General features: G+C 41.9%; 1 protein-coding gene across 2 annotated transcripts in view; it reads right to left on the bottom strand.

The window, feature by feature from the left end:
- The window catches only part of SLC9B2 (solute carrier family 9 member B2), an 84069-nt gene extending 59365 nt beyond the window's left edge, over nt 1-24704 (bottom strand). Inside the window, exons 1-2 of one of the 2 annotated variants that reach the window (XM_056566371.1) lie at nt 24441-24704; nt 21987-22129 (exon numbers count right to left, since the gene is read on the bottom strand). In XM_056566371.1, the coding sequence (XP_056422346.1) occupies nt 21987-22088 (102 nt within the window). In that variant the 5' untranslated portion in view covers nt 22089-22129; nt 24441-24704. The remainder of the gene's footprint in view (nt 1-21986; nt 22130-24440) is intronic. The other variant, XM_056566379.1, reaches the window with a different exon arrangement.
- Between the last annotated feature and the right edge of the window lie 330 nt (nt 24705-25034).

Below are 25034 nucleotides of genomic sequence, written 5' to 3'. Positions count from 1 at the left end.
TTTGTATTAGCGGTGATTTTGTATTGAGGTACACACTACCGTACTGATAATCAGAGGGATTCAATAATACAACTCATGCAGTGTTAATTATATTTACCATCTTGATAATCAGGACCAGGTCACTAGTGCTTTTCTGGGGTATATGTTTTTTAGGGGTGGGGTTGTCTGTCCTTTAGTTTGTAATTGTTTATCTAATAAAGTTTATACAAATTTTTTCATGAATTTTGTATTATTGGTGTTTAATTCATGGTGACAATTGTAGGAGTAGTACCATAGGTGGTTTTTGTTGCCATTTCTATTGGTTTAACATTTCAGAGGAAGAGTGTAGGTTATATTGAACTTCCACTACACATTATGGGGGCATTTTCCCCTATTACCCCATATGAAAAAAAATCTAATTTTTCACTTTTACGGCCCACTGTTCAAAAAAACCTGTGAGGTGTAAGTACTCACTGTAACCCTTGTTAAATTCCTGGAGGGGTGTAGTTTCCAAAATGGTGTCACATGTGGGTTTTGGCTGTTCTGGCACCATGGGAGGTTTGTAAATGCACATGGCCCCCGACTTCAATTCCAGTAAAATTCTCTTTCCAAAAGTCCAATGGTGCTCCATTTGTTCTGAGACCTGTAGTGCGCCAGCAGAGCACTTTATGTCCACATATGGGGCATTTTCTTAATCGGGAGAAATTGGGCTTAAAATTTTGGGGTCCATTTTCTCCTATTACAACGTGTGAAAATGAAAAATTTGGAGTAAAACCATCATTTTAGTGTTAAAAATCTAATTTTTCATTTTCTCATCCAAGTTTAACATAAACCTGTCAAACACATGTGAGGTGTTAAGGCTCACTGTACAATAGTGTGCCATGTGTTGGGTTTTTGCTGTTCTGGCACCCTGGGAACTTGCTAAATGCAACATGCCCCCCAAAAATCATTTCAGCAAAATTCTCTTTCAAAAAGCCACATTTTTCTTCTTCTCTTCTGAGCATTGTAGTGTGCCAGTAGAGAACTTTACGTCTACATATGGGGTATTTCCATACTCAAGAGAAATTGGGCTACAGATTTTGAGGGGCTTTTTCTCCTTATACCAATTTTGAAAATGGAAAAAAAATGGGGCTACAAGAACATGTTAGTGTAAAAAATGCAGATTTAGATTTTTCTCCTCCACTTTGCTGCTATTCCTGTGAAACAACAACTTTCTGAATGTCATTTTGAATACTTTGAGGGGTGCAGTTTCTGTAATGGGGTCATTTATGGGGAATTTCTCACAGAAAGGCCGCTCCAAATAAATCCGACAAATGTATGTACATACATGCACAGGACAGACAAGCATGACGTGTTTCGGGGTTAAGTTACCCATTTTTCAATTGCAATTGAAAAAGGGGTAACTTAACCCCTAAACGCATCTTGCTTGTCTGTCCTGTACATGTATGCACAAATAAATGTGAATACTTCTTTTTAACCAGACTGTAACTGAATTTGATCTCTAAAAGGCAGCACCACTTCAGAACATCTTTCCTTCTCTATTATCTACATTTTCCTTATAGGCAAAGAGTTTCAAAATTAGAAAAATGCTAAATTTTTGCCTGACCACAGTGCTCTCTGCTGACACCTCTGTCCATATCAGGAACTGTCCAGAGCAGGAGAAGTTTGCTATGGGGATTTGCTCCTACTCTGGACAATTCCTAAAATGGACAGAGGTGTCAGCAGAGAGTACTGTGGTCAGACAGAAAGGAAATTCTAAAATAAAAGAACTAAGAACTTCCTGTGGAGCATACAGAAGTTTATAAGTACTAGAAGGATTAAGATTGTTTAAGTCATTTACAAATATGTTCAACTTTCTGTCATCGGTTGATTAAAATTTTTTTTTTTCCAGTGGAGAACCCCTTTAAAAGGTAAAAATGAGTCCTTAAGGGGTTAAAGCAGACCTGTCAGCAGGATTTTAGGGTATAAAGTAAGGGCACAGCAGTATAGAGCTTTTCACCCCGAAGCTATACATATTTCTAATTGGTTAAATGACCCCTCCAGCACATACATATCTCAGTTTAACCCTTTAAAATGCAGCAATTTTTCACTTTTTCACTAATCCCCCTGTTGTAAACAAAAAGAGAGGGAAACTAGAGAGACCCTTATTTAAAGTATAATGAACTACAGATGAGATCCTTCTTTACTTCTTCCTGAAGGAAGCTAGAATAATTAACATGTCCTGAAGACCTAAACTGAAATTCCACCATGTCCCATGATAAGCAGTATAGATGGACCATCTTGTACCCAACTTTTCTGTAGGCATAACAGAGAACAAAAGACGACTCACTACAGATCACGGCATCTGCGGCAACGCGCATGTTAAAACAGATGATCGGATCGCCTGCAGCGCTGTCGCGGCGATCCGATCATCTGTAATGGTCCTATATACGGAAATAGGAAAAGGTATAGGTGGTCAAAATAGGGCTAATTTAGATTACTGATTTTGTACAAAAAGTGTAAGATTTTTTTTAAGAGGTACAAAAATATAAAAGTATCTAGCCATGGGTATCATTTTAATTGTATTGACCCACAGAATAAAGAACACGTCATTTTTACCGTAAGTGTATAGTGTGAAAACGAAACCCTCCAAAATGTGCTAAATTGTGGTTTTCATTTAAATTTCCTCCCTAAAAAAATTATTGTTTCGGTTCGCCGTACATTTTATGGTAAAATGAGAGGTTTCATTGCAAAGTACAATTGGTCATGCAAAAAACAAGCCCTTATATGGGTCTGTAGATGGCGAGGAGGAAAAAAACGAAAACGCAAAAATAAAATTGGTCTGGTCCTTAAGGTTAAAATGGGCTTGGTCCTTAAAGGTGTACTCCGCCCCTAGACATCTTATCCCCTATCCAAAGGATAGGGGATAAGATGTCTGCTCGCCGCGGTCCCGCTGCTGGGGAGCCCCGGGATCCCGGCTGCGGCACCCCGCTATCATTACAGCACAGAGCGAGTTCGCTCTGTGTGTAATGACGGGCGATACGGGGGACGGAGCAGCGTGACATCATGGCTCCGCCCCTGTGACATCACGGCCCGTCCCCTTAATGCAAGTCTATGGGAGGGGGCGTGACGACCACCACGCCCCCTCCCATAGACTTGTATTGAAAGGGGCGGGCCGTGACATCACGAGGGGCGGAGCCGTGACGTAACAATGCTCCGGCCCCTGTATTGCCCGTCATTACGTGCAGAGTGAACTCGCTCTGTGCAGCAATGATAGCGCAGTGCCGCAGCGGGGATCCCGGGGGTCCTCAGCAGCGGGACCGCAGCGATTGGATAGGGGATAAGATGTCTAGGGGCGGAGTACCCCTTTAAGGGGTTAAAATATGACCAACCTACTATGAAAAAGTCCCAAACAACAGCTCTACCTCAATTATTTATTTTTCTTTTAAATATATAAGGGCAACACATTTCTGAACAGAGGATTCTAAAGTTGGTGATAATATCACCTCACACCAAAACCAAACCCAAGTATTACATCACAGTTACGGTGCCTTGCAAAACTATTCCACCCCCCCCCCCCTTCACTTTTTCGTATTTTGGTACATTACAGCCTTAAAGTGTACCCGTCAGATCCAACAAATTTTTTTTTTTTTAATATATCACTCAGTACCTAATCCTGACCATGTACATCTAATTTTTATGTGTCTAGCAACTTTATTTTTATATTACACTTTTAATTTAGCACACTAGTCTGAATTCCTCTCAAAGGAAGGGGACGAGGCCTCACTGTGCAGGTCTCCGCCCCCTCCCTCAGTATGCTGTCTGCTCACATCTCCCCTAGCATTAGCAAAACTACAACTCCCAGCTTGTCCTCACTGACAGTAGCGGCACACAAGCTGACAGTGGGAGGATTTTTCCTCCAGCTGTGAGCCCTGCACTCACAGCTGTCAATCAAGCAAGTGTGTTCATGACATAGGTGATGATGCATGGACACAGCAGGATTAGTATGTGTCCAAGCAGGCGGGGGGGGGCAGTTGTTTGACTGGCTTTTTCAGTATGAAATACTGAACATTTTCTAATGAAGGCAATTGCAAAACCTATTGGTTTTGCATGCTTTACAACATATCAAAGGTTTTTGTATCTGACAGTGCCCATTAAAGTTCAATGTTTTGTTAATCTGAATTTTATGTGATGGATCAGAACACAATAGTCTAAGTTGGTGAAGTGAAATGAGAAAAATATATTAATAAAACTATTGTTTAGAAATAGAAAATATGTCCGAATGTATTCCCTTTGTTAGGAACCCATGAAAAGCTCTGGTGCAACCAATTACCTTTAGAAGTCACATAATTTAGTGAAATGATGTCCACCTGTGTGCAATCTAAGTGTACACACCTTTTTTGGAAGGCCCCAGAGGCTGCAACACCTAAGCAGGAGGCATCAGTAACCAAACACTGCCATGAAGACCAAGGAACTGTTACGCCGAGCGCTCCAGGTCCCCGCTCTTCCCCGGAGCGCTCGCAGCGTTCTCCTGTTCGCAGCGCCCCGGTCAGACCCGCTGACCGGGAGCGCTGCGATAATGTCCCTAGCCGGGATGCGATTCGCGATGCGGGACGTGCCCGCTCGCAGTTCGCATCCCGGACCGCTTACCAGACTCGCTCCCCGTCTATTCTGTCCCGGCGCACACGGCCCTGCTCCTTAGGGCGCACGCGCGCCGGCTCTCTGCGTTTTAAAGGGCCGGTGCGCCACTGATTGGCGCCTGGTTCTAATTAGTGTGTTCACCTGTGCACTTCCCTATATAACCTCACTTCCCCTTTCCTTCCTTGCCGGATCTTGTTGCCATTGTGCCAGTGAAAGCGTTCCTTGTGTATCCCAAGCCAGTGTTCCAGACCTCTTGCCATTGCCCCTGACTACGATCCTTGCTGCCTGCCCTGACCTTCTGCTACGTCCGACCTTGCTCTTGCCTAATCCCTTGTACCGCGCCTATCTCAGCAGTCAGAGAGGTTGAGCCGTTGCCGGTGGATACGACCTGGTTGCTACCACCGCTGCAAGACCATCCCGCTTTGCAACTTAGAACCGGTCCGCCGGCACGGACCACGCCAATCCCTCTCTGACACAGAGGATCCACCTCCAGCCAGCCGAATCCTGACAGGAACTCTCCAAACAAGTAAGGGACAATGTTGTTGAGAAGTACAAGTCAGGGTTAGGTTATAAAAAAATATTCAAATCTTTGATGGTCCCCAGGAGCACCATCAAATCTATCATAACCAAATGGAAAGAACATGGCACAACAGCAAACCTGCCAAGAAACGCCGCCCACCAAAACTCACGGACCGGGAGGGCATAAATCAGAGAGGCAGCACAGAGACCTAAGGTAACCCTGGAGGAGCTGCAGATTTCCACAGCAGGGACTGGAGTATCTGTACATGGGAGGACAATAAGCCGTATGCTCTATAGAGTTGGGCTTTAGGCAAAGTGGCCAGAAGAAAGCCATTACTTTCAGCTAAAAACAAAAAGGCCTGTTTTGAGTTTGTGAAAAGGCATGTGGGAGACTCCCAAAATGTATGAAGGAAGGTGCTCTGGTCTGATGAGACTAAAATGGAACTTTTCGGTCATCAAAGAAAATGCTATGTCTGGTGCAAACCCAACACATCACATCACTCAAAGAACACCATTCCCACATTGAAACATGGTGGTGGCAGCGTCTTGCTATGTGGATGTTTTTCAGCAGCCGGGACTGGGAAACTGGTCAGAGTTGAAGGAAAGATTAATGGTGCTATATACAGGAATATTCTTGAGCAAAACCTGAACCCCTCTGTGCATTATTTGAGGCTAGGACAGAGGTTCACCTTCCAGCAGGACAATGGGGGACATTTATCATTGGCTTTACACCACTTAAATGTTCTAAATGTCCCTGCGCATCTTTCATAGTTGTCTACTGTTTGGTGCACTGTACCCCATTTTATGCAGTGGTTGATTTTAAAAACATTGTTTTCCACCGGAGTACCCTTTTAAGCTTGCATTGGATGCATTTATGCAGTCTCCGAGATTGAGTAGGTGTGCTGGGACACCTAGTTCCACAGACTCTGTGTTAAGTGTTAAGTTTCTGTGGAAAAAAATTGTAGGGAATTAAAACCCTCAAAGAAAACTTCACTCCACTATTGGTAAATCAGGGACAATATGTAGGCCTCCAAAGATGTCCCGTCAGAGAGTGATGTTATCACCCCTGGCTTTCAGTGCAGGACACACATTTTTATGGAGTTCTGACCTGCAGACTCCCCTGCACAGCCAGGGGACCCCTTCCTAAAGGAGTACTGGCTACAGAGGGGATCCGGCTGAAGGATGGAGACCACGGAGGCCCTTATATGACGGCTTCAGGTCAGCTCACCTCCCGGCATCAGAGGTAAGTTACTCAAGTTACTCAAAACAAGTGAGATCAAGTATAGGTAATCTCTTATTGTATCACATATATGGATCGTGTGTGCAATCACGGCATTATTATAACAGTCAACCTTATGCAGCAATGCTCCATGCTGGATAATCACCAGTCTAGCGATATCCAATAGATTTAAACCCCCAGTGGGGTGAGGAAAGAGCAGGATAGTGCCTCAGATCATAATGTCCTCTTACATATTATTCTAACATAGACTCCTAGAGAGATTGAAAAAGACATAGGATAATAAATCACGCAATATATGTATATTCCGTATACAAGTGAGTGATCCCATAGTATATAATAAAGGGGGGGGCATACTTGGGTCAATAGGACAACCACTGATTGTGTCAGTCATGAAAAAGCCACAGAGGAATCCTATATCACGGGGTCTCTATGTAGTGGTATAAGTGAATACATAAGTAAGTAAGGATTAAAAACTAAAGTAAAAATTCCACAGTATAGGGGAAGTACTTATGTCGCATCACCACACAGGCCAGGCGGAACAGGTAGCCCAGGAGTAAACCTAGCAGGGGAGGGGGGGGATGTCCTATCAAAACAAAAATGGTACAGTTGAACACTTCAGATCATGGCTCAAAAAATGAGCCCTCATACCACACCGTACACTGAAAAATAAAAAAGTTATAGGGGTCAGAATAGGACAATTTTAAACATACTAATTTTGGCGCATGTAGTTATAATTTTGTAGTAAAATAAAAGTAGTAAAATAAAGAAAAACCTATATAAATTGGGTATCATTGTAACCGTATGGACCTACAGAATAAATATATGGTGTATTTTTTACCCAAAAGTGCACTGCGTATAATCGGAAGCCCCCAAAATTTTAAAAATGAATTTTTTTTCCCAATTTTGCCCCACAAATATATTTTTTTCTGGGTTCGCCGTAAATTTTATGGTGCAATGATTTACAAAGTACAATTGGTGGCACAAAAGATAAGTCCTCATATGAGTCTGTAGGTGCAAAATTAAAAGCGTTATGATTTTTAGAAGGTGATGAGGAAAAAACAAAAGTGCAAAAACAGAAAAACCCGTGGTCCTTAAAGGGGTACTCTGCCACTAGACATCTTATTCCCTATCCAAAGGATAGGGGATAAGATGTCAGATCGCGGGGGTCCCACTGCTGGGGACCCCTGGGATCTACCATGCGGCACCCACCTTTAGCAGCTTCTGGAACTGCTGGAGGTCCTCAGGCTGAGTCCATCTCGACCACGGGTACGGAAGATCGTGACGTCACGACTCCGCCCCCGTGTGACGTCACACCCCGCCCCTCAATGCAAGTCTATGGGAGGGGGCATGTCAAGATGTCTATAACTATTATTTCTATTTCTTCTAACTGTTTGTATGTATGGGGGGGGGGGGGGGGGAGGGTACACAATGGCTGTTTAGTTAGAGGACTGGAAATTCACTTTAACTGAGATTAAAACCTGACAAAACTAAATAGATTTTTAAGAAACATGTCCCAGGTTATTGCTTGTGAAACTAAGGTTTTCTTACATAGGCATCCACTATTGTCTTGAGGGGACAGTGCAAACTGCATCTAACCAGGATAGGAAAAGAAAAGGAAGAACCAGATGTACAACTACTATGTAATATGTCCTGACTCACCAGCTTCCTTAAATAGTACATACCAAATACCTGTGTCATGTGCACCAGCAAAAAGAAAAGCCAAAAACACTGGCAGAGATGCAAAGAATAAGTTATATATGATACTGGCAAAAAGGAGAACATTTTAATAAAAGAACACAGGCACTTGATGGTGGACATCTGGAAAAGAGTATACATGCAAATCCAAGCTCATCCAGGGATGTATAGAAGGCATGGAACCTGCTGCTACAGAAGACAAGTTGACTCCAATATCCAGTACGCATTTGCCAAGCTTTTTGAAATTCAACAGGTAGTAAGTTAAATTGGTTACCTATGTATGCCAAATTTGGTGCTATTTGAAAATGTATTCATCAGATGAAAGAACATGACCTGATAGGGCCGCCATCAGTGCTGTATTGGCACCACGCTACATAGGGAGCCTAAAGAAAATATTTTGAAACATCATGCACTGTATCCAAACGATTCCTGATGATTGTCTACAGCAAGAATCCGAATCTTTGACAATATTTGGGGACACAGCACTAAATCGGAGGGTTGACAGCCTAAGACGCAGCATCTGAATTGCTCACGATTGATGTGGAAGCGGACCCTGTCATCGGACATAAATCTGGCATGCTGAAGCAAGCACGGGACAACAGGTTCACTCGTTATACATGACTGACTCCTGGAATTTTAAATGTTTGTCTTATTGAAGTCTCTCCGTGTCGATGGTTTTACATGGTTCCAATAAAGGTGAAGTTTCTTAATCGCTGGCATTTACCTGCTTTCTTCGTATCTGTGGAGGATTACATTGCCGTGCGGTGGCCGGGTGAGCTGACTACTCTTCTACTTTGCTCTATTGCTTTGAGTGCTCCTCACACTTGTCGTGCTCCCGGTTCACATGTCCTCTCCAACGGAAACCGGTGCCCCGGGCCCGATCATGGAAGAGGGGTTACTTCTCCTAAAGGATGTTGATAACCGCATTGAACGCTGCGATGCAGCATTGGAAATATTCGACATGGATCGAGCTTCGCATGACATACAGTTGAAAATGCACCTATATTCCTTGGAGAAGCTACTGGTCAAGGAGACAAAATTGTGGTGGGAGGTTACTTCTATGGAGACGTATCTATCCAAAGGCCTCATTCCTCGAGGCTTACGTCTAAAAAAAAATCCCCACCATTAATATAAAGGAGGAACATCAAACAATGTGGAATGACGCTCTGAGTGAATGCTCTGCTAAATTGATTAATGTCCTGGTTTTATCCCAAAAGGAATGACTTGTGCAAGTGAAATTGGACATAAAAAACCGCAGGACTTTCTTTCTCCGCATGCTGGTACCACTCTGTTGTGTGAACATGATTCTAAACTAAAACAAAATATAGCGAATCTCGAACAAATCATTAAGGAAACCAAGAAAAGTAAATGTCAAAGGGACTTGCATGATCAACATTCGAATAAAGTTTACGCCTGGGGAGCTTGGGACAAGTTCCTTCCATCTCGTTCGATTTTGAAAAAAGGTGATAAACCTGGTTATCACCACAAGAGATATCATCCTAGAAACCAACGGGTTACCTTTAGCTCAGCAGAATCGGAGGCTTCCGATACACAATCCGATGCTTCGGATCTTACAGCTTCAGACGACCGTTCTGTCTCTAATTTAAATGGCTCCACCAATGATTCTAAGAGATCAAAAAACGCAGGCGGAGGGGGGGCCACAAACACAAATCCAAGAAGGTCCGCCAGAGAGTTCAAGAAACGTCACAAGTAAGCCAAAATCTAGAAGTGATTATTTTGTCTCCATTAACTCTTACTTCCTCGCATCTCTCTGTTTTGGCTAAAGGACTGGGTTTCTCACCATCAACCCACTTTAACGTATTTAATACTATTTTGGACATCAACAAATTTGTCAGAACTTTGACTTTAAAGAAACATTTTGACATTGTGGACTCTGTTGAAGTTAATGCTATCCCATTGTCTAGTGAGGTTTCTGTGGCATCACACGTGTCTCTTAATAATAATTTTTCTTCCTTCCATGACCAAAATGTGTTTTGTGACCTATTGTCATTGGATTTTGAGACACGGCGACATGTGACCACAGTGACCACCTCACCGTCCTTCAAAATTAAAAATCCAGAATTTTACCCTGTTGGTTCTAGGAGTCCTTACATGGACACCTTTCAAGACATGGTTAAGAAAGAGTTAGTTGAACTTAAACGTTCCGGTATAGGACCCAGACCTAACAATCTATCAAAATCCGAAAGAGCTGCTCTTAAAGATTTGAGAGAGAACAAAAATTGGGTTATTCAATCAGCTGACAAGGGGGGGGGGGGGGCTGTTATATGTATGGATGTTGATCTTTATTCTTCATTCTTTACCGAAGATTCACAAAGGCCAATTCCCGCCTCCTATGAGACCCATAGGGCGGGTATTGGTTCTCTTAATGAACCCCTTTGCGAATGGGTAGATTCACTTCTCCAACCCCTTGTCCCCATGTGTCCTAGCCACATCAAAGATTCTCAACATTTACTTTCGATAATGAATCGAATTGAATGGCACACTTCTTACTCGTGGCTTACTATGGACATCGAATCCTTGTATTCTTCTCTCCCTCATTCACTTTCACTTCGAGCAGTTTCGGATATTATTTACAATTTTTCTACGTACAGTGAGGATCTGTGCCAGTTCGTTCTTGAGGCTTTAAATTATATATTAACTCATCATTTTTTTTAAATTTCAGGATCAGTATTTATGTTCAGAGGACGGGTGCCTCAATGGGGGCTAAATACTCCCCTTCAGTGGCAAATATTTTTGTCCACTGGTGGGAGATGCAATATATATTTTCTGACATCAACCCTTTCTTTTCCAACATTGTTTGGTACGGAAGATATGTTGACGATGTCATCATAATTTGGTTGTCCTCAGAGGATAATGCTTCCTGTTTTGTTGACTACGTTAACAATAATCCTCACAATTAATTTTTTACATCAACCTGGCATAGATCCGTCTCTCCATTTTTGGATATTTTACTTGACAGCAGACAGGGACGTGTTCACACTTCCACATACAGAAAATCGACTGCAGGCAACACCATTCTGCGCGCAGAATCATGCAGGGGTGTGGAAATAAAAAAAAAAAACTACTTGTCCAAGGGACTAAAGCTGAACACAATCTACTTGTCCCTCAAGAAAATCCACTTGTCCTGGTAGATAAAATAATTTCAACCAAAATAGTCTGATCCCCCCCACTAGACCACCAGGGATGGATATAAGATCCTTTAGACACAGCTGACAGCGGTAATCTAATGGGTTAATAGGTGATCGCAGCATGTCAGGATATTAGCGTCGGGAGAGCTGTAGATCCTCTTACACCCCAGAGAAGCCCAGAAAAGTCTAGATATAACTTTTTGATCGCCTTATAAAAAATTTCTAATATGAAGTGACCAAAAATGAGCAATTCTGGACTATTATTTACATTTACACCGTTCACCGTATTTAATTAACATTATATTTTAATAGCCTGGACATTTCCACATGCAGCGATACCACTTATGTTTATTTTTGTACATTATTTTTATTTTAAGAAAATTGGAAACTTTTATTAGGAAAGGGGCTTATTCACATGTATACGCACTTTTTAAAATATTTTAATCACTATTTTTCAGTCTCAATAGGGACTTATGTGTTACTGGGGGGGGGGGGGGTTCTGCTTCTCCAGTTTATGTGCTGCATTTTGTGTCAGAAAATGCTGGAAGTTGCATTTAGTTAGTAGATAACTACAACTCCCAGCATGCCCTGATACAGTCTATGGTTGTGGGGGTGTTGCAGCATGTTGCACTGTATAGTAGGACAGTTAAGGTTATTGTGTAACATGCTGGGAGTTGTAGTTTTGGTTTGTGTCAGCTGCAGAGCCATAGTCTGTGTCAAGGAATACTGGGAATTACAGTTAGTAACTACAACACCCAGCATGCCCTGATACAGCCTATGGCTCTGCAGCAGACCCGAACCAAAACTACAACTCCCAGCATGTTGCACTTTATAGTTCTACAGTTTAGGTTATGTTCCAACATGCTGGGAGTTGTAGTTTTGGTTCGGGCGTGTTTGTGTGCATCCGTGGGGCTCTTGGTTGGCGGGTGAGTATGAAGAGGGGGATTCTGGGGGTGCAATTTAGTGCGGGTGAAACTAAAAATAAATAAAATTAGATGGCACAACTGCCCTAATGCCCAAGGTGACAGTCCGCTCCTATACAAAACATTCATGCATACACATCATACATGCACCAGCCACTGCCCCCATATACATATACACACACACACACACACCCGCCACTGCCCCCCCCCACATCATACATTACATACACACACACTCACACCATACATACACCTGCCGCTGCCCACCCCACATCATACATCACATACACACATCACACAGACATTATACACACATCATACATTACATACACATCATACATTACATACACATCCCACATAGACATCATACACACATCATACATTACATACACATCACACATAGACATCATACACACATACACTCACACCATACATATCCACCAGTGTTTCCCAACCAGGGTGCCTCCAGCTGTTGCAAAACTACAACTCCCAGCATGCCCAGAGCATGCTGGGAGTTGTAGTTTTGCAACAGCTGGAGGCACCCTGGTTGGGAAACACTGACATACACCATACATATTCACACATCATACATACACCTGCCGCTGCCCCCCATCATACATTACATACACACATCACACCACACATACACTCACACCATACATATACACACATCATACATACACCCGCCGCTGCCCACCCCACATCATACATCACATACACACACACACACATCACACTTAGACATCATACATTACATACACATCACACTTAGTTATCATACACACATCATACATTACATACACATCACACACACAGACATCATACATTACATACACACACATCACACATTATCCATTACATACACATCACAGACAGACAGACATACACACATTATCCATTACATACACATCACACATCACATATACACTCACACCATACATATCCACCAGTGTTTCCCAACCAGGGTGCCTCCAGCTGTTGCAAAACTACAACTCCCAGCATGCCCAGGGCATGCTAGGAGTTGTAGTTTTGCAACAGCTGGAGGCACCCTGGTTGGGAAACACTGATATACACCATACATATGCACACATCATACATACACCTGCCGCTGCCCCCCATCATACATTACATACACACATCACACATACATTCACACCATACATATACAACCACCCTTCCTGCCGCTGTCTGCATTCTCGGCCTCCTCACCTGAGCCGCCATGAGTGGACATCAGAGCTGTAGTCCCGGCCGGTGTGAGGTGAGATTTCCGTCCTCTCCTCTCTCCCCTCCCCCTGCTCTGTGTTTTCCCCGTGCAAACAAGCAACAGCCCCGTGGCGGATTAGGTCCTGTCTAGACAGAGCAGGGGGAGGGACAGAGCAGGGGGAGGGATAGAGCTGAGTGCGGGGGATGGAGCTGTGTACGGAGCTGTCTACATCCTTTCTCTCACCCTGCTGTGTCTTCTGAGCTCCGTCCTCCATCCTCCTGGAGGAGAGATAAGGGGGCACTGCAGTCAGCTGGAGGCCGCCGCCCCCTCCATACACTCCGAGCTGGTGTGAGGTGTAGACTTCCATCGGCTCCTGCACCTCACACCGACATTAAAGAAAAATAAGGGAGAAGTCTGTCTGTCCCTGCTCGCCCGATACAGGACTAAATCTATAAACAATTCACCTGCCCGGCGCCCAAAACTACTTGTCCCGGGCGTCGGGCTATAGGATTTCCACATCCCTGTCATGCCACCCAAAACATACGGTTTTAGCCGTTCCGGTGGGGGAGCTGACTCGTGCTCGCAGAAATTGTTCCACAGACGAATCTTTTCAAATTGAATCGGATAATATTTTCCATTGTTTGGGTCAGAGAGGCTACCAGCCCTGGTGTCTGAACAGAGCCAAACGGAAAGTTTTACAAAAATCTAGAGAGAGTCTTCTCACACCAAAACCTTATCAAACATTTTCGAATATGTTATCGAAGCCTACCTTTACAACTACTTATAGTCTAGAATTTAACAGTATTAAATCCATTATCAATAAATATTTACCTATTTTATGTCAGGATACTATCCTTAATAAATATATAAAAAATGGCATACATTTTTCGAGCAGACGGGCCCCCAATTTAGGTAATCTTTTATCTCCGAGTGCTTTGCCACTTGCCTCTGTTGCCAGTTCTCGTTCATGGATTAATTAAATGGGTTTTTTAAATGCGGTTAACCCAGATGCGTTGTGTGTGTACATGCTGCCAAGACTTCTACGATTTCAATTCCCGATTCGAATTCTATACCGATTAAACAATTTATTAATTGCGAATCTACTCACGTCATTTATAAAATAGATTGTAATAGCTGTAATGTCTCTTATATCGGCAGCACTAAAAGAACCTTGAAAAAACGCATCCAAGAACATCTTAGAGCCATTGGCAGCAGTTCTTACACTAACACATCAAATGTTTCTAAACACTTTAAAAATGTCCATGACGGTAATGTAGCCCATTTTTCGTTCTCGGGTATTGAAATAGTTTGTTCGCATGACAGAGGTGGAGACCGCATCAAATCATTACGCAATAGGGAAATCTTTTGGATTTACTCTTTGCGTACATTTCAACCACATGGGTTAAATTTAAAACCAGACGTCATTCTTCATTATTAAATAGTTTTAGGTTGCCATTGATATTTCATACATATTTGTATCACTATTAATTAAGTGTTTTTGCAACCTTTTTCCTCCGAATTTACATTTTGTGTCTCCCTATAAATATACAGGTTTCATATATATTATTTGCACTTATTTTATAACCACGTTATATGTGCTTAACGATTTATGATTCAATACCAGTCATGTTTAGCAGAAGGGTGCCTCTACCTTTGGAACGGATATGGTTAATCGCTGTGTTACAAGCTACTCACCTGTTCCATTAGGAGGCTGGTATTTATTCCCCCACCCTTCTGCTTCCCACCATGCATCTGATGAAAGGTCACATGACCTGAAACGCGTCATGCTTGGCGCTGACTCCTGGAATTTTAAATGTTTGTCTTATTGAAGTCTCTCCGTGTCGATGGTTTTACATGGTTCCAATAAAGGTGAAGTTTCTTAATCGCTGGCATTTACCTGCTTTCTTCAGATTTGTAAATTACTTCTATTAGAAAATCTTAATCCTTTCAGTACTTATGAGCTTCTGAAGTTAAGGTTGTTCTTTTCTGTCTAAATCCTCTCTTATGACACCTGTCTCGGGAAACGCCCAGTATAGAAGCAAATCCCCATAGCAAACCTCTTCTAAACTGGGCGTTTCCCGAGACAGGTGTCAGAGAGGATTTAGACAGAAAAGATCAACCTTAACTTCAGAAGCTCATAAGTACTGAAAGGATTAAGATTTTTTAATAGAAGTAATTTACAAATCTGTTTAACTTTCTGGAGCCAGTTGATATATATAAAAACGTTTTTCCTGGAATACCCCTTTAACTGATTACTGATGTCTAATGTTTCATTTATATATGCTATCCATCCCTGTGGCACACATTAACCCCTTAACGACGCAGGACATATATTTACGTCCTGTGCCGGCTCCCGCGATATCACGTCGGTCCTGTCGCTCATCAACGGCCGGGACCCGCGGCTGACACCACACATCGCCGATCGCGGCGATGTGCGGTATTAACCCTTTAGAAGCGGCGGTCAAAGCGAAAGTGAAAGTGACCCGGCTGCTCAGTCGGGCTGTTCGGGACCGCCGCGGTGAAATCGCGGCGTCCCGAACAGCTGACAGGACACCGGGAGGGCCCTTACCTGCCTCCTCGGTGTCCGATCGGCGAATGACTTCTCCGTGCCTGAGATCCAGGCAGGAGCAGTCAAGCGCCAAGAAACACTGATCACAGGCGTGTTAATACACGCCTGTGATCAGGATGAGAGATCAGTGTGTGCAGTGTTATAGGTCCCTATGGGACCTATAACACTGCAAAAAAAATTAAAAAAAAAGTGTTAATAAAGGTCATTTAACCCCTTCCCTAATAAAAGTTTGAATCACCCCCCTTTTCCCATAAAAAAATAAAACAGTGTAAAAAAAAAAAATAAATAAACATATGTGGTATCGCCGCGTGCGTAAATGTCCGAACTATAAAAATATATCATTAATTAAACCGTACGGTCAATGGCGTATGCGCAAAAAAATTCCAAAGTCCAAAAAAGTGGATTTTGGTCACTTTTTATACCATTAAAAAATGAATAAAAAGTGATCAAAAAGTCCGATCAAAACAAAAATCATACCGATAAAAACTTCAGATCACGGCGCAAAAAATTAATCCTCATACCGCCCTGTACGTGGAAAAATTAAAAAGTTATAGGGGTCAGAAGATGACATTTTTAAACGTATAAATTTTCCTGCATGTAGTTATGATTTTTTCCAGAAGTGCGACAAAATTAAACCTATATAAGTAGGGTATCATTTTAACCGTATGGACCTACAGAATAATGATAAGGTGTAATTTTTACCGAAATACGCACTGCGTAGAAACGGAAGCCCCCAAAAGTTACAAAATGGCGTTTTTTCTTCGATTTTGTCGCACAATGATTTTTTTTTCCGTTTCGCCGTGCATTTTTGGGTAAAATGACTAATGTCACTGCAAAGTAGAATTGGCGACGCAAAAAATAAGCCATAATATGGATTTTTAGGTGGAAAATTTAAAGGGTTATGATTTTTAAAAGGTAAGGAGGAAAAAACGAAAGTGCAAAAATGAAAAAACCCTGAGTCCTTAAGGGGTTAATATTTATACTCTGGTGGTATAAGTATTTTTAAAGAGTTTTTGTGTGAGTATTTCTTAATGACTATTTAATAAAAATTATGTTTTAGGTGGGTTAAACAAGAGGGTAGAGTGATCCCATTTCACTGGGATCTTGTGAAATTTGAACTTCTTATAAACCCCACCCAATAAATAATTTTATTCTGCACACCAAAACAGGATAGAAAAGTGTTTCTCAAGCGCGGTCCTCAAAACCCCCCAACGGGTCATGTTTTCAGGATTTCCTTAGTCTTTCGGTGACAGCCATCATGCCCCCCCTCCCACAGACTTGTTAGTTAGGTTAGTTAGGTTGTTAGTATACATTTTTGATCAAAAAAGTACAAGCCCACTCGCCATGTCAAGGCCACCTATTTAGAGTGGGTCCTTAACGTCCCTAGCATAAAATGGCGTAGCACTGGGCGGCGACCACCACCGCCGCGACACCAGTGCCCACGGGGGGGAAACGACCCACTGGCAGAGCGGCCCCAATGCGACTCAAACCAGTCTATGGGTCGCACCTTCCCGCAGATACGGCAGCAACGGACGCCGCACAGCACCACACCAGTGTGAACAAGGTGTAATAGCACACTTACCATGCTCTCCCAGTCAGACTGGGAGGCTGCTAGGAAAGAAATGGCCCTTGTGTAGCTAACTACTACTTATATAGGGTTGGGCTGAGGGGGTGGGGAAGAGTGCAGCACATGTTCAAACAAAAAAAAGGAGTGGATAGAAAAGAGTGTGAATTCGGGTACTAAGCAGCGGAGTACCCCTTTAAAGCCCAACCAAAATATGAATAAGTGTCTTTCATTCACCTATTTGAAGAAAACAGCTACGTTTTTCAAGTTAAGTGTTTCATTCATAAATCAATGGTATACTGATTTTCTCATCTTTTAACAAATTACCGACAGATGCAAACAAAATAGGACATATCTTTTCAATTCTCTGTAGCTCCAGTGGTCCCCACACCAGTCTATGTTACAATAGTAAAAGGCACTTGAAAGATACAGATTTTTACATATTTTTGTGTCATAGTAGTAGGTCAGTCATGTCAAGCTTTGATTGGTGGGGGGTTTGGGTCCTGAGACCTCCACCAACTGTTAAAAGTGATGAGCAGAAGTGCTCAGCTGAGATCTGAGCCCATTCTATTATGCACAGCTGAACTTAAGAGGGCAGAGCAAGAGCTATACAGATTCATAAAAAAAAGTCTATGGGGGATATTTATCTGAACCTGTGCAGAAGTAAAGTTGCTGAGTTGCCCATAGCAACCGATCAGATCTCTTCTATCATTTTTCAGAGGCCATTTCAAAAATGAAAGAAGCGATCTGATTGGTTGCTATGGTCAACTCAGTAACTTTTCCTCTGGGCAGATTTTGATCAATCTATCCCCAATGAGCCTTTCTACAAATCCACACATCACATGCTTGACACCACGTGATTGGCTGTGCTTCAACAAGGTGAAAACACACTGGAGATACTTTAACCTGTTGGGGACGGAGGGCGTACAGGTACGCCTTCACGTCCTGGTACTTAAGAGCGGAGGGCGGAAAGGTACGCTCTCGTCCCATTCCCGGGGTTTGAAGCGCATTTAAGAGCTTAGCATGCTTCAAACCCGGTTGGTCCCGACTGCTATCAGCAGCCAGGTCCCAGGGTTAATGCCGGGCATCACCGATCGGGCCGATGCCCAGCATTAAAGGAAATCTGTCACCAGTGTCACCTGCACTAACCTGTCGGTACCGACAGTGCAAGTGACACTGATGACAACGGTACTCACCTTTTTTCGTTCTGTGGTTGGGGAACCAGCTTGGGCACGGGCGGAGCTTAGTGACGTCACTAAACTCTGCCCATGCCCCAAGCCGCTGCTGTTCTCTGCTGGGTCTTGCAGCAGCAGTGACGTCAGTAAGCTCCGCCCATGCCCCAAGCCGGGTGCCTGGAGCAGAGCTAACGGAGGAGATTACCGGAGATCCCCGCCATGAAAGCTGATTACGGCATCTAAACCGAAAGTAAAAGTGAAACCGCAATGTCCCAATCTTTTGATGGCATACACTGATCAATGCTATGCCATAGCATAGTATTGATCAGTGTTATCAGTGCTCTGCTGCTCCAGCCTAAAAAAAATGAAAAAGAAAGTGTTAAAAAAAAGTTTATAAAAGTGATTAACCCCTTCCTAATAAAAGTTTGATTCCCCCCTCCTCCCATTTTTTAAATAAAATTAAAAATAATAATTTGTGGTACCGTGTGCGTAAATGTCCGATCTATTAAAATATAATGGTAGTTTAACCGCACGGTAGATGGTGTACACTTAAAAAAATACCAAAATTGTGCATTTTTGATCACTTCATATACCATAAAAAAAATTAATAAAAAGCGATCAAAAAGTCCCATTAAAACAAAAATGGTACCGATAAAAACTACAGACCACGGCGCAAAAAATGGGCCCTCATGTAGCCCTGTATACGGAAAAAAAAAAAAGTTATAGGGGTCAGAATTTGACAATTTTAAACATACTAATTTTGTTGCATGTAGTTATAATTTTTTTGAAAGTAGTAAAATAAAATATAACCTACATAAATTGTGTATCCTTGTAATCGTATGGACCTTCAGAATAAAGATAAGGTGTCATTTTTACCAAAAAGTGCACTTCCTAGAAACGAAAGCCCCCAAAAGTTACAAAATGTTTTTTATTTTTTATTTGACCCCATAAATTGGGGTGAATTTTTTTCCCGCCGTAGAATATGTTATAAAATAAGTGATGTCATTACAAAGTACAATTGGTGGCACAAAAAACAAGCACTTATATGGGTCTGTAGGTGATAAATTGAAAGCGTTATGATTATTAGAAGGAGAGGAGGGAAAAACGAAAGTGCAAAATGGAAAATTGGCCTCATCCTTAAGGTCAAAATGGGCTTTGTCCCCAAGGGGTAAAATGTATGTCTTATTTTGCTGCTATTTATTGAAAAATAACAGATCATACAGAGATACAAGGTATGTGAATTGCTTTACAGGAAGAGAATATATGAGCAGTAATAAAAGATGGTCAATTTCTCACAAGAATACAAATAACCCCAGGGTGTATGGGATCCTTCCGACCCAGCCCCTCTCCTGGAGCCAGCGAAAACCATCAGTGTTCATATACCAATCTGAACACTGAAAACTATTATGTAAGGCTTCCTGAGTTGCAATTTTTTAAGCTTGGAAAATCCCATTATTAATTCTAAGGCCAGGTTCACACATTGGGAATATTTGCAGACATTCCACACATATGCCTGATCCGATGGGCACTAGGACCGCTCAGAAATGTGCTGTCTCATAAACGGCAATGCATTTCCTAGCAGACTCTGCAGAAAAAATAGATTTGTCTATTCTTTCTGCAGACACCAGAATCATATTTTGTTGACGTTTCTGCCGCAGAAATTCTGCTGTGTGAACAGTGCAGTAGAATTCCATTGAAATCATTTATTTTTTTTATTTACAAAACAAACATTTAACCCCTTAAGGACCGGGGGGTTTTCCGTTTTTGCATTTTCGTTCTTTGCTCCTTGCCTTTAAAAAATCATAACTCTTTCAAATTTGCACCTAAAAATCCATATGATGGCTTATTTTTTGAGCCACCAATTCTACTTTGTAATGACGTCAGTCATTTTGCCCAAAAATCTACGGTGAAGTGGGAAAAAAAATCATTGTGCGACAAAATTGAAAAAAAAAACGCTGTTTTGTAACTTTTGGGGGCTTCCGTTTCTATGTAGTACTTTTTTCGGTAAAAATGACACCTGATATTTATTCTGTAGGTCCATACAATTAAAATGATACCCTACTTATATAGGTTTGATTTTGTCGGACTTCTGGGAAAAATCATAACTACATGCAGGAAAATTAATACGTTTAAAATTGTCATCTTCTGACCCCTATAACTTTTTTTATTTTTCCGTGAATGGGGCGTATGAGGGCTCATTTTTTGCGCCGTGATCTGAAGTTTTTAACGGTCCAATTTTTGCATTGATAGGACTTATTCATTTTTAAATGATATAAAAAGTGACCAAAAATGCACAATTTTGGACTTTGGAATTTTTTTGCGCGCACGCCATTGACCGAGCGGTTTAATTAATGATATATTTTTATAATTCGGAGATTTTCGCATGCGGTGATACCATATATGTTTATTTTTATTTACACTGTGTTTTTTTTTTTTATTGGAAAAGGGGGGTGATTCAAACTTTTAATAGGGGAGGAGTTAAATGATCTTTATTCACTTTTTTTTTTCACTTTTTTTTTGCAGTGTTATAGGTCCCATAGGGACCTATAACACTGCACACACTGATCTTCTATGTTGATCACTGGTTTCTCATAAGAAACCAGTGATCAACGATTCTGCCGCATGACTGCTCATGCCTGGATCTCAGGCACTGAGCAGTCATTCGGCGATCGGACAGCGAGGAGGCAGGAAGGGGCCCTCCGGCTGTCCGGTCAGCTGTTCGGGATGCCGCGATTAGCCGCGGCTATCCCAAACAGCCCGACTGAGCTAGCCGGGAACTTTCACTTTCGGTTATAGCCGCGTGGCTCAGCTCTTAGAGGCGCTATTAGAGGCGGGTCCCGGCTTCACTATGACGCCGGGCCCGCCGTGATATGACGCGGGGTTACTGTGTAACCCCGCGTTATATCAGAAGAGCAGGACCAAGGACGTACCGGTACGTCCTTGGTCCTTAAGGGGTTAAGGCTAAGTTTCCACTTGGGTTTTTTTCTGGCAGTTTTTGGAATACTGCCACTGCAGTTTTTGAGCCAAAGCCAGAAGTGTATTCAAAAGGAATAGGACATATAAAGGAATGACTTACACTTCTTCTCCCTTATGGATCCACTTCTGACTTTGGCTCAAAAACTGCAGTGGCAGTTTTCCAAAAACTGCAGTGGCAGTTTTCCAAAAACTGCAGTGGCAGTTTTCCAAAAACTGCCAGAAAAAAAAACCAAGTGGAAACTTAGCCTAAGCGTGATTTCAACATTTATGTATGAAAGAAAAAATATATATAAAACAGAACTGAACATCCACCCACAGTAAAGCACTCACATAATACAGCACTCACACAAGTATATTTTGGGCCCATAGTTACCTTGTTTTGGTGTTCTGTGGCACTGGATTCGGTGTTGGCACTGTCAGATGCGGCGTCTTCTTCTTGTCCTGCTGTCTCATTTTCTTTGCACTTTTCATCCATGTTCAGAATTCAGTTGAGATATATAAAATCTGTAAAAATGTCTATAAAACAATGAACTCTAATGTAATAAAGAAAAGAAAGAGAAAACATCTGTGATGTTTTCAGCTAATGGCCTTATCACATCATGCTTCTGGCTTTGGCTCAAAAACTGCAGTGGCAGTCCCCTTCCCCCCCACCCCACCGCCCCAAAGAAAAAAAAAGCCAAGTGGAAACGGAGCATTAGGGTAGGGTCACACATAGCGCATACACAGCGTATTTCATGCTGTGAGATAATCTGCTGCGCAGTGGGAAATCAGCTGCGCATTTTGCTATAAACAGAGACACAGGGTTTCCCCCACCGCAGCAATGTGTGTGCAGTAAGGTTTGGAGGTGGGCCTGCGCATCACAGTTACTTCAGTCACTGCACACACAGGGCTGCGGAGGGGAAGCCTTGTGTGTGTCTGCTCATAGAAAAAATGTGCAGCGTGAAAGATGCTGTGTATGCACCACGTGTGACCATACCCTAAAGGTACATTGGCAGAGATTTATTAAAATCTGTGTAGAGGGAAAGTTGACCAGTTGCCCATAGCAACCAATCACTTGTTTATTTTAAAAAAGGCCTCTGAAAAACAAAAGAAGGAATCTGATAGATTGCAACGGGCAACTGCTCTACTTTATCTCTATCACTGCGTGCTGAAATACATAATATGGTGTCCCATTCATGTACATAGTAGGCGTCCCGACACCCAGCAGGTATGTAAACCTACAAAACAAACAGGTGTGAGGTTTATCCAGTAGGGTTGGATCCTAGATAAAGGCTGCAATGCTCGGATGTGATAAAGAATGAATGTAACCACCAGAGACAGGATCTTTGTGCTTCATAACATATTCTATCTGGTGTAAACAAAATTCACATTATAATTTGAGGACTACTATCCCTAATGTTACACAATACACTACATGAGGACTACTATCCCTAATGTTACATAATAAATACACTACATGAGGACTACTATCCCTAATGTTACACAATACACTACATGAGGACTACTATCCCTAATGTTACATAATAAATACACTACATGAGGACTACTATCCCTAATGTTACATAATAAATACACTACATGAGGACTACTATCCCTAATGTTACACAATACACTACATGAGGACTACTATCCCTAATGTTACATAATAAATACACTACATGAGGACTACTATCCCTAATGTTACATAATAAATACACTACATGAGGACTACTATCCCTAATGTTACACAATACACTACATGAGGACTACTATCCCTAATGTTACATAATAAATACACTACATGAGGACTACTATCCCTAATGTTACATAATAAATACACTACATGAGGACTACTATCCCTAATGTTACACAAAAAATACACTACACGAGGACTACTATCCATAACATTCCATAATAAATACACTACATAAGGACTACTATCCCTAATTTTACATAATAAATACACTACATAAGGACTACTATCCCTAATTTTACACAATAAATACACTACATGAGGACTACTATCCCTAATGTTACACAATAAATACACTACATGAGGACTACTATCCCTAATGTTACACAATAAATACACTACATGAGGACTACTATCAATAACATTCCATAATAAATACACTACATAAGGACTACTATCCCTAATTTTACATAATAAATACACTACATGAGGACTACTATCCCTAATGTTACACAATACACTACATGAGGACTACTATCCCTAATATGTCCTAATAAATACACTACATGAGGACTACTATCCCTAATATGTCCTAATAAATACACTACATGAGGACTACTATCCCTAATATGTCCTAATAAATACACTACATGAGGACTACTATCCCTAATATGTCCTAATAAATACACTACATGAGGACTACTATCCCTAATATGTCCTAATAAATACACTACATGAGGACTACTATCCCTAATATGTCCTAATAAATACACTACATGAGGACTACTATCCCTAATATGTCCTAATAAATACACTACATGAGGACTACTATCCCTAATATGTCCTAATAAATACACTACATGAGGACTACTATCCCTAATATGTCATAATAAATACACTACATGAGGACTACTATCCATAACATTCCATAATAAATACACTACATGAGGACTACTATCCCTAATATGTCATAATACCGTATATACACTACATGAGGGCCTATTATCGCGTTCTATAAGTTCCTATTCTCCTCTCTATTGCTCCATACACAGAACATAAAATAAGACAAGGTAAATAGACCCAGCTTTCCACTGACAGGATAAATATAGGAGAGGTTACCGGATAATTCTGGCATTAGCTTCCTTGGTAACCTACCGGTGCCAGCTGGTAACTAATAACCCAGAAGCTGCACAGCTCTTGGTGGTGACAGTGTGACAAGGACTATGATGAGGGAGCGGGCACTCACACACCGCGCGGTCCGTGCCAGTGCCACACGTGAGGAGGCCAGAGATTCAGAGACAGCAGCCGGGGTTTCACGTCTCCATCATGTGGGGGCAGGGAGGCTGCAACTGTCTGCACTGTCAGGAGGATGGAAGGGAGGAGTTCGGTCTATGTAGAAGACAGAAGGCATGGCCGCCTCCCCCTCTGATGTAAGAGGGTCCTTGTCTGTGTGTGGGGAGAGGAGGGGCCTGAGGGAACACTCATCCTGGTGCGGAGGACAGGAGGCTTCTCGGGTCAGTCATATAGACTTTATAGTATGGCCAGTATATATAGTGAGCACAATAGATATATAATGTAGGCTCTTCAGTATAGAGTAGTATAGAATAGATATATAATGTAGGCTCTTCAGTATAGAGTAGTATAGAATAGATATATAATGTAGGCTCTTCAGTATAGAGTAGTATAGAAGAGATATATAATGTAGGCTCTTCAGTATGGAGTAGTATAGAATAGATATATAATGTAGGC

Source organism: Hyla sarda, chromosome 1 (assembly GCF_029499605.1).
Source record: "Hyla sarda isolate aHylSar1 chromosome 1, aHylSar1.hap1, whole genome shotgun sequence".
In the NCBI taxonomy this organism is placed as follows: Eukaryota; Metazoa; Chordata; class Amphibia; order Anura; family Hylidae; genus Hyla; species Hyla sarda.
Note: the sequence above shows the minus strand (reverse complement) of the source record. Positions and strands in the feature narration are given on the sequence as shown.